The 12224-nt window shown below is 30.5% G+C and overlaps 1 protein-coding gene across 4 annotated transcripts in view; it reads left to right on the forward strand.

The window, feature by feature from the left end:
* LOC131675578 (RNA-binding protein 1-like) overlaps positions 1–11387 on the forward strand; it is a 304658-nt gene extending 293271 nt beyond the window's left edge. For all 4 annotated transcript variants that reach the window (XM_058954608.1, XM_058954609.1, XM_058954611.1 and 1 more), the window contains exon 4: positions 10865–11387. In XM_058954608.1, the coding sequence (XP_058810591.1) occupies positions 10865–10958 (94 nt within the window). In that variant the 3' untranslated portion in view covers positions 10959–11387. The remainder of the gene's footprint in view (positions 1–10864) is intronic.
* Positions 11388–12224: the final 837 nt, after the last annotated feature.

Below are 12224 nucleotides of genomic sequence, written 5' to 3' on the forward strand. Positions count from 1 at the left end.
TTGGAAACAATATACCCACTTCATCTCCCCAAAATAACAACGAAAAGTGGAAAACAGTAAACGTTAAACGTCAGCGAACGAGCCCAGAAAAACAAATACGAAACAAAGAATGTCAAGCCCAATTATCGAATTACTGTCTAAATCTATTTACCAACAAATGTGAGGTTATACCGAATAATGAAAATAAAAAATTGAATACAATGAAAAGTGAAGTGGACAAGTAACATAAATCTCCATTAATCTTTATTTACAACATATAAAATATTTGCCCGTAAAAAAATTTAAGGAATGCAAAGATTGCGATATATTAAATGCTACGGCGAAATAAAATAAAAATTCAACCTACAACGACAGAAAAATATTTACCGATAGTTAGTGCATTAAAAGTAAATAACACGCAATTTTTTGTAGAGAAAATAAGGAATTTAAAGTAATTTTGAGAAATATTCAGTCCTCAATTGACAGTAATAACGTAAAAACTAGCATAGAGGAACACGGAGACAAGGTAAAAAGTATCCATAATATTCGGTATCGTGTGAAGAAGATACCACTACTACTGTTTACCATAGAAATAGAAAACAATTACAACAGCCAAGACATATACAAAGTGAACAAATTAGTAATACTGTTATTAAATGTGAACCACCGAATGCCAAAAGAGACATTCCTCAATGATGTTATATCTAACAAGAATAAAGACATACGAAAAATTACTGTAATAAAAATCACAAATAAAGAACAATAGTACGATTTACGTGAAATATGAAAAACAACACACAACTAAAAATTGTCCAATAAGAAAAACAATTAACGATATAATGTTCACTAATTATAGTGATGACCACGTTTAAAATTATAAATGGATATCTAATTCGCAAGCAGTTATCGCAAAAATTATTTCCAAAATGAAAAGAAAAAGTGCTAGCTTCAAAATTAAATATAAATAGAACGTTCCACATCAATTTCATCTCCCCCCTTCTAAACAAAAAATTAAGATGACCTACGAAAATAAATGACATCTGAAAATTTAGCTTGTTCTATAACTTTTCGAATGTGATGTGGCGAAAATCGTGATTTCGCAATGATCGACCATTTTTGGCGCAAAGTTAAAAAAATTTAGATTCAAATTCGATTTTTCGAGTACAAAAAGATACATTTCTATAGAAAAAATATATTTTATATATTTTCACACAAAATACGCGCCTACTTTTTCACATTTTTAAAAGTGAAAAAAAAAAATACCTAAAAAATAGTGAAATCCATCAACAACCCACTTTTTCAACATTTTCAAGTTCTGACGCTTTTCTGGTTAATCCTACGCTAAAGCTAATAACACCTTTGTATTCTACTTGCAATAACATGCATTATACTTCTATCATTAGCACAACTATATCATGAGAAATTGATAATTGAATTCCTAATCTCCATAGCACATTCGGAAAGTCGGAGGTTGAAAATATAGTCTCTGATTTCTCATGATATAGTGGTTCTAATGATAAAAGTATAACGTATATTTTCCATGTATTTTTTCATGTAGAATACAACGGTGTTATCGTTTTTCTTATTGAATTAACCTGAAAATCGTTAAAACCTAAAATAGTTGTATAAGTGGATTTCTTGGTAGTTTTTATTTTTTTTTAATACATTTCACCACTTTTTAAAATGTGAGAAGAATTTAGGCATGTATTTTTAGTAAAAATAAACAAAATATATTTTTGCAGAGAATTGTTTCTTTTTGTAATTGGAAAATCGAATTTTGAAATTTTTAAACGGCTGTAAATTTTGAATTTTAGGCCAAAAATGGTCTACCATCTTCAAATTTTAATTAGTCCTTTTCACGACTACTCTTGATAGACGTTGTTCTTTTAATTCGATCAGTCGTTTTCATGACTACTCTTGCTGGAAGTTGTTCTCATATATTCACATTAGTTTTGTTCTTAAGTATATTATTTGTAGAAAACCGCGACTGTCGCAAAATACCATGGAATCTCAAGAAAATAAGTTTCATTCAGATAAATGTATTAATCCATTCAATATCTCATCTCATATGGATAAAAATCTCCAACCAGTTTCGAAAAAGTTAAAATCAATTCCAATATAAAAAACTGGCATGAAAGTATGCTGTAGTTGCAGAAACCTTAAGTTTGAGGCAATCGATGTCAGTTCAAATCCTGAAGTAAAGGTAAGTGGGATAAAGTGGAAAAATTTATAAAAACTTTAAAAAATTCTAAAGAGCAGAAAAATACGTCTGTACACGTCAGTATACTATAAAAATTTACTTATGGTCATTACAAATACATGTCAGTAGCGCATTATAAATATACTTTGATAGTTTGCCCGGAAAGTGACATTTCCAACTCTATCTTATTTTCCACTTTACCCTACTTACCTCTATTAAACTCCAACATTGATTCTCAAACAGAATAATCAAAAGTGAATAATGAATATGAAATCCTAGAGCCTAGCAATAAGTCTTCTTCATCTAGAGAAAGAGAACGCGAGCAAATGCTATATAAACTAAAGCAGAAGTTCTCTAGTTTATTATAGAATGATCCATTACGGATCATGATGGATCATCTAGAGTCTTACACAAACTTCTAAAAAATTTAATACCTTGAAATATTTTATGAAGAAAGCTATAAAACTTATAAAAACAGAAGTAGTTATGTCGACATCTAGTGCTATGGATGAGAACAGTGGGTTTATGCCAAACAAAAATACGTTTTAACTATGAAAGTTCATGAAGTAAAGAGAAAAAAAACTAAAGCGCTTGATTCTGTATGACATAAAATACCTGCATGTTCGATTTAAAGAGCTCAACCTACAGATATCAATCGGCTTATTAAAATTTTCAAAGCTTCAACCGCAATAGTGCATTTTCACTAGAGCTAGTAGTATACACAGAATTCGTGTTTTCACGAAACATCAAAACTGCAAGATTATCTTTGACAGAAGCAATTTGGCTAGATTTATTAAAAACTGTGACAATTCTATTCAATATTATAAACATTGTTTTAGATTCTTCGTGTGTGATAATCCATCACCAATACGTTAGCTTCGCAATGTGAACTGTGTCGAGAAAAAGACATTCTTGGTGATTATCTTAAAAACATGTTTAAAGAGAATTATATATCAAAAGTCATTTAAAGTACTTGGGAATCCATAGATATATCTACTCTAAAAAAGAATGATTCTTATCTAACGACTTTTCTGATGAGTTTTGTACTCATTTACATATGTTGCTCACTTACAATTTTATTTCAAAATCTCAGTCAGAATTTATTACAAATTTATGAAATAACTTAGTACCAGGTTCCGTGATAATTTACACTGATTTTTCAGAAAATTGTGCGCTTTTATAGCTCGCGATATAGCTGAAGCATTTCACTATAATAATAGTCAATGTACGGTATATGCAGTGATATATTACTACAAGAATAATGAAGGGGAGACTTGCTACAAGAGCTTTGTACTCTTATCTAATTACACAACACATGACATTGCCACAGTTTATGTCATGCAAATGTTCTATCCAATTCCTGGGATCGTGCAAAAGATCATCCAATTTCTGGGATCAAGAAACTATGCTCAAATTTGAAAAAAATCATGTATGTAAGTAATGGCACTAAACATCATTACAAGAACAACCATCAACTGTGCAATTTAATTCTTCATAAAGAATATTGGTCTTAAGGCAATAGGTATTTATATCCAACCATATATGACAAAGGCGTTTGTGACAACGTAAAAGCTATTCTGAAACTCAAAGCTACACATGCCAGTCTGCAAGCACAACCCAATAATGCAATATTAATTCTATAATCACTTTGCAAGTGGACGAATATAAAATTCCAGAATTTTTAAGTAATTTACTACGACAGAAAAAAAGCATGGAAGGACTAAGAGGTTTCTTAACAAAATATTTTCTTCCTTCATAGTACTACCTGGAAAAATGTTATAGATTTTGGAGTATTCTGGTAGTAAAAAATCAATCAATAACGTCAAATATTAATTAAACAAATCCTAATGAATTGGAAGAATATACCTTATGTCTTTTATTTCCTGAATGTGGTACATGAAGATTGAAAATCCAATCTTCGATTTCTCATAATGTAATAGTGCTAATGATAAAAATACATGGAAAACATATTATACTTTTATCATTAGCACCATTATATCATGAGAAATCAAAGACTAAATTTTCAACCTTCGACTTCCGGAATGTGACATGGAGATTGGGAATTCAATTATCAATTTCTCATGATAAAGTGGTACTAATGATAGAAGTATAATACATGTTATTGCAAATAGAACGCAATGGTGTTATTACTAGGGTGGGTCAATAGTCCTTAGAAAATTGAAGAGATGGCGCTCAAAGCATCCTAACTTATATTGTACCAGCAAGTTTCACTATTAAATAGAGTACCTCCGAAGTTTTAGCCAGATCCATCGAGTAGTTTCGTTTTTATCTTCGATCAAAGGGAACAATTTTTATTTCTTGTTAACAATGGAAAAAAGTAAGATTCGAGCGGTGTCAAGTGGTGGCTTCTTAGCACGCAACCACCGTAATTCGGACGACTTTTTGTATCGATTCATAACTGTAGACAAAACGTGGATACACCACTATACTCCTGAGACGAAGGAACAGTAAAAACAGTGGATTGTGAACGGTCAACCAGCTCATAAGATGGCAAAGACAGTGAAATCGGCCGGCAAGGTTATGGCCACTGTTTTTTGGGATGTACGTGGAATTATCTTCGTCGGCTATTTAGAAAAAGGACAAACAATCACCGCAGAGTAATATGCGTCGTTGTTGGACCGGTTAAGCGAGAAAATAAATGAAAAACGTCCTCATTTGAACAAAAAAAATTTCTGTTTCAACAAGACAATGCCTGAGTGCACACTTGTTTAGTTTCAATGGCTAAAATTAAGAAATTGAAGTTCGAATTAGTAGATCATCCATCGTATTCATCAGATTTGGCCCCTAGTGACTTTTTTTATTCCCAAACCTAAAAAAATGGCTTACTGGACAACGATTCATCTCAAACGAGGCGGTCGTAACGCAAACAAATGGCTATTTTGAAGAACTTCCAAAATTATTTTTTCTGATGGCTTAAAAAACTTGAAGGGCGCTTGCAACAGTGTGTCGAGCTAAAAAAGGGGTATGTTACAAAATAAAAAAATCTACCAAAAAAAATATTGTTTTTCTATCTTTTTCTAAGAACTCATTGACCCGCCCTCGTTGCTTTATCATAGGATTAACCAGAAAAGCGTTAGAACCTGAAATTGTTGAAAAAATAGTCCGTTGGTGGTTTTTATTTTTTTTTAGATATGTTCCATCACTTCTGAAAATGTGAAAAAAATGTAGGGGTGTAATTTGAGTGAAAATATACAAAATATATTTTTGTTAGAGAAGTGTATCTTTTTGTACTCGAACAATCAAATTTGAACTTAAAATTTTTTAATTTTGCGCCAAAAATGATCGATCATTGCGAAATCACGATTTTAGCTACATCACATTCGAAAGATTTTAGAACAAGCTAAATTTTTATACGTCGTTTATTTTCTTAGGTCATCTAAATTTTTGGGGTAAAATTGGCGTGAAATGTCCCAAATATAGAGTCAGATTCAACAACACATACGCCCAAGTAACTTAAAAGAGAAATGGAATCGTATAACCATAGCGTAATTCAAATTTCAAATATTATACGTAGAATAATAAAACAGCTGTTACCTATTTTTTTGCATCGAACTAAAAACAAATGGTAATAACAAGGAAATATATGGTATTAATAAATTAATGAACCAAATCATTAAATTCGAACCTTTGTATAAAAAAGAGACATTCTTCAATGCATGTGTTTTAAAGAATGCGGTCATACGAAAAACTATTGTCATAGGTTGCCTGTTTGTGTATAATATGCAAAAAATCATTTCACTTCAGACTGTCCAATACAAACCAAAATACAAGATGTCAAATGTGTAAACTGCGGCAAAAATCATGTAGCCAGTCATAAAGGAAGAGGCGCAACAAAAATTTGCAACAAAAACTATTTCCATGATTAAGATCAAAACAGATAAATATGGAAAATACCGTTAGCCCAAGCATTATGTATGCACAGGTAACAAATGGTTGTTTACAAAGTTACAACAGAACTCAAATAAACTGAGGCTCAATCGATAGTAGTCAATAACAACAGTCATTTGAAGAATATAATGACTCATCTGATGCAAAGAATAGACCCAATGCTCAATCAGCTTACCTCACTAATAAATAAGAAAACTAGAGTAAATATAGCAATTTGGAACACTAATGGTATAGCGCAAAGGAGCCTTAAATCGAAGCTATTCCTTATATTAAATGATATTAACATCATATCTATTTTATATTTTACAGTCAATGATATCGATGTAATTCTGATATCTGAAACTCATTTCACACACAAAAACTATATAAAAATTCCACAGTACACAATTTATAACACTAATTATTCTGATGGTAAAGCACACGGAGAGATTGCAATAATAATTAAAAATAGTATCAAACACCATGAAGCTGAAGCATTCAAAATATGACCATATACAAGTAACAAAGATTGTAATTGAAGATAAAATAGGCCCATTGTTATTCTGTGCCATATATTGCACTCCAGGCATGCTATAACCTAATAACAATACAAAAAATCCTAGAAAATCGTTTCTTCACGGGAGGTGACTACAATGCAAAACATCCATATGAGGATTACGTTCAATAACTTCAAATCCAAAAAGAGCATATCTTTATTCAGTTATACAAACAGGAAACCTTACACCAATATCATCGGCAAACCTACATGTTGATTGTCCGATACCACTAAACTACTTAATTTAATAAATTATGCAATAATTAAAGAACTATGTCTTAAACATCTAATAGCCCAATCGTGTTTCGAACTAACCTCAGATCACTCTCTAATTATTATAAGCTATGATTCGATAATTAAAATTCAAACATTGAATAGTTCTCTTTATAATAAAAAAACAAACTAGAGTACCTGCAGAGCAGTACTAAATGATGATTTCACATATAGAATACCGCCTGAAACTCGACAAGACATAGATACTGCCATAGAATATCTAAACAATAACATTCACAAAGCTAATATTGCGATTCCCAAACTTTCAAAAAATAAAAAAGCTAATATATTTATCTCTAAAAGACAAATTAAAATGAAAAAAACTAAGGAAAATACGGCAACAAAATAGAGAACAAACTGATAAGACAAAGTATAATCGTGCAATAAAAGAACTTAAAGAAATTATTATTGATGAAAATATAGATAGACAGATAGTAAATAAAACTAGAGATAAAAGAAATATTTTAACGTTATTATCTACGTATCCCTGCGTATTCTATAAATAGCTTGATCTCTCACCTTTGACTTGGTTATTATCTAATTTAGAATTTCTTTGTTTGATGGTTATTTTACTAAGTTGTAATTACTTAATATCGCCTTCGCTCCATTATCAGATATTTAGAATATAATCTTAAGGTTGTTGAGGTCTGCAAGAGTGTCAAAGCTGGCAATGTAATCATTTATAATTATATTATCAATATAGTCTATATCAATGGCATATTCTTTCTTCAGAAATATCAGTTGAACAATGATTAAGGAGTTATTTTTGTATTTAGAGCTGAAATAATACTGATAAGTAAACCTATATTCTTCCTGTTTTTTAACGCCATCGCTCTTAATTGCATATCAAACTGCTATTGTATGTCAAGTACAAAAAAATTATGATAGTTTCTTCAATAGCATATTTTTATACAAACATGAATCACTAATTATTATAGAAAACCTTAAGATATTTTAAGTTTTCCATCAATTTTTACAGTGTTTCAAGGTAACTTTTGAATTAACAATATTTTCATTAAAATTCTCTGTTTTTCTTCCTGTGATATTGTACCAAGACTTCTTTGAAAGAATGAATAGTTTCCCTAAAAAATCAATTCTTACGATTTAGAAATAAACGGCGGCAGTACGTTTTGGAATTCAACGTGGTAGATATTTTAGCTTGCTTGTATTACGAGTATTAAGTCGATTATGTAAAAAAGAGGATAGATCGGAAATCCACTAAACATTCATAGCGCAGCTTTTATAGTCCAGTCTTCACTGCCGCTTACCACTGTGAATATTACTAACCGTAGTTTTACTCTACTTATTAATTAAAAATTTTTCTTAAATGTAATCGCCCTTAGGAAGTAATCTGGATGGGAGACCTGTTCCTTAGCTATTCTTCTATCTTCTCTCTTTGAATTTTTGCATTGCAAACATACCTTGGACAACAGGAAAACCATTCGTTGTATGATTACGTTAAACATGAAATAAATATTTCTTATTATTTGGAAATTTAAAGAAAGTATTTGGACATTTTTCAAATTATCTGCTTGTTTACTATTATTAGAATACTTTTTCATGATTTGTTATTTTATTCGTAAAACTGAGGTTTGCAGATTGTACGAGCGTCAAATTATAGGTCTACGCTTCTCCCCGTCGTTACTTTTGATACTACTATAACATGTGCTTATTATCGACATACTCGTTCAACATACTATTTTTACTATTACTACTACTACTACTACTACTATTACTACTACTACTACTACTACTACTACTACTACTACTACTACTACTACTACTACTACTACTACTACTACTACTACTACTACTACTACTACTACTACTACTACTACTACTACTACTACTACTACTACTACTACTACTACTACTACTACTACTACTACTACTACTACTACTACTACTACTACTACTACTACTACTACTACTACTACTACTACTACTACTACTACTACTACTACCTACTACTACTACTACTACCTACTACTACTACCTACTACTACTACTACTACGACCACCACCACCATGACATAAGAATGAAAATCAACTACCAGTCATCATTGAACACGTCATCATCATCATCTAATGCAGTAACAATGAGGGGATAAACAACGGAAAATTCCCACGATAATTTATGTCTGAAATATCTAGTAGAATATTTGGAATTTGTCGAGTTAACGGTCATAAAAAAATGAATCTAAATGCATGGGCAATTTCAATGAAATTTTGAGACTATAGAACTCATCGAATCGTCCCGGCACAGACGTAGAATGACATCTCTTCCGACTTCTACAACTGCTCTTCGTCTACTCTAGGAAGTCACACTTAAGCTATACATCAAATCTTCTCACCTTGTCTCCGAATTTGGCTGAGCAAATGATGTAATCACTACTCATTTGAAATACACCAACTACCGTCCTATCCAACCAAGTATCACCAACTACCACTATCACCAACCATCACAATAACAGTTTGGTATACTTCTTCGATCTAAATTGTTATATTTATGAAAATTCCTAATGTTTACGAATAATTTATAATATTTTCTAATTTTTCATTACATTTATTGAATTGAAAGTTATTATTACAATCGTTATTTATACTTCCATAATTTCTTAATGATTCTAATATTTTTTACATAAAGTCATATTTAAGAAAATTATTTATGATTCTTTGAGTATGAAAAGCTTTCTTAAGGAGGCTTTATCATGTGATCAATTAGTGATTATTATTAATCTAAATATCACTTTTAAATTATATTTTTTAATTATTTTAATTATTGTAAGAAAATCTTAGCGGCAAAAAAAATAAAGAAGGAATGGATATATATAGAGTTCTACGTTATATTCAACTTTTATTATTCACTTATAGCAATAATTAATAAAAATTAATTTTTTGTACGATTTTTCGAATGGTATGGTGTATGTATTCAAAAATCTACTCATGAACTTGATTGTTATTTTTGAAAATTATTAAACAATGATGTTGATTTGTTTTTGTGAAGGTTTTAATTTATAATTTGTTGTTTTAAGCCCTTGATAAAATAAATAAGTGCTTTCACAGTTTTAGTAACTATTTAATATTTAAAACGTTCAGTAAACTTCATAAAATTTATTTATAATTTATTATTAGAGTCTCCTTCAATATATGAATACATTACTGATTATAAAAATTGCTTTTCTTGCTCGAAGAACTGCTAATAGTTTTTGTAAATAACATCTCTTTAGATTTATCAGAATAAATTATTTTTTATCATCTTGAAATTGATATTGGTGTATCTGTAAAATATTTGATTTGTGATCAAGTGATGAAGAAGCAATGTTTTATAAAATTGCTATTGAAAAATTAAATGGTTTACACTCAAAAATAAAACTAATATTTAGTATACAGTTTTTTTTATATTTGTCATCTTATTAATAAGTTTTTAGTTATTTTATATAATTGAAACAAACTTACTCAATGTTTAATTTAAGTGAAATATTTGAGATAACTTCTTTCATCACAATAATTAAAACAATAAGCAAAGTAATTTCATAGTACCGTATCATTGAACATTGTGTTTTAAAAAATACGAACGGGTTATTTATTAATTTTGAATTCAACAACTTACTTATTAAATATTTCTATGATGATATTGTAATATTATATATTAACTGGTTTGATTTGATTATACTATCTCACAAAATTCATTGGAGTCTACACAAGTCATAAATAAGCTGTTTTTATTCTCACTAAAAAGTATTTTACAGATACGTGATTATAAACTGAAACTATTTTTCTTTTACAAACTTGCTCTTATTGACGATAAATTAGCACGCATATATAATTAATTTAAACAAAAATATATTTTAATTCTGTATTTACGACAATTAATTATTCATTATCAAATAGAGCAAGATAAAATAAATAATTGTTAAACATAATTTTACAATTAATACATAACGTTTTTTTTTTCTAATTTATAGGTCTCGGTCACGCAGTCCACGAAGGAGATCTTTGACCCGCAGCCGCAGCCGTGATCGTCGATCGCGCTCAGACTCTCGAGACAGAAGATACTAAAGTCTCATGCTGGTTCAATGTTGACAAAATTAATTCTGGCATTAACTTACTGATTAAACAAGCTCTACACTGTATTTTAAAAATTCAAAACTAACAATGATACCTGTTTTTCCGTATTTTTCATATACTCAATATGATTCATAGTTTTCTATAACACTTTCAGAAACAAAATTAACCAAATTCATACTTATCATCATATATTGATAAATAATATTAACATAATCAGCTTGAAATTGTTTTTCAGAATAGTTATAAGTAGATAATTCAGAGCATCAAAGAGCTTGAACTTAAATCTCCAAATCACTATCAGCAAAAAATGAAAATAATAATAAATTTGGATAAAACATAATTCGAGATATCAAGTAAATTGGAGATGTAAAAGTATAAACCAATAATGATGAATGATGAATTGGTAAATAAAGAAAAATAAACAAATTTTTTGATATTATTAACGAAACCCTTGGTTTTTTTATTCCAATAAATGTTTAGTGAATAATAAGAAAAAATATCCATTATTTAGGTGTTGTAACAGAAGCGCGTAGAGGTGCGGGTGTATGCTCGCACGGGCAATTCAAATCGTCAACGTCAGCTATTGCAAAATCGCCATTCGCCGTGCCATACTAAGTTCCAGTGCCCAGTGACGCGACTGGTTGTCCAATGCAAAGTGTTAGCTGGAAACAGTTACAAAAACCATCTGCGATTGCGCTGTTGTTGATGTACGTTCAGGTTCGTAACAAGAATATACGGAAAATATGGCAAAATCACATACTCTGAAAGCTAGAATTTCATTGACAGACTATACATTTATTCACTCTTTTTAAGATCAAGTTCATTATAAATAAGGGCCGGCTGGGAAAATTTGTCTTATTTATTGTCGTTGCACGAAAGAGAGAGAGAGAGAGAGAGAGAGAGAGAGTCTCTGTACATCGTGACACTACGCTCGCATTATTTCGCATCTCGTAATCGCAGTTACGGACATCATACTTCCCAAATTTAGCCGGTAACTAGTCGCTTCCGTGGATCTTCAACCTCCATCCTGCCGGTCTCGCTCTCACTCTGCAAGATGTATTTGTGCCGCTAGCGATTACTGTCGAGCTTGCCTTTTCCTTTGTTGCGATCCCCTTATCTTATCTTCGTTCTTTCGAGCTCATGTGCATACGTTGCTTTATATAAAGTCGGATAATGAACTCTAGTTAACTAATTTAACTAATCATTTGTTCTTTCTCTCCTTCTACCGCACGCGCTCTTGTACCGATAAGCATATGA

The sequence above is a fragment of the Phymastichus coffea genome, unplaced genomic scaffold (genome assembly GCF_024137745.1).
Source record: "Phymastichus coffea isolate CEN01 unplaced genomic scaffold, Cenicafe_Pcof_1.1 PCOF00026, whole genome shotgun sequence".
NCBI classification, from domain to species: domain Eukaryota; kingdom Metazoa; phylum Arthropoda; class Insecta; order Hymenoptera; family Eulophidae; genus Phymastichus; species Phymastichus coffea.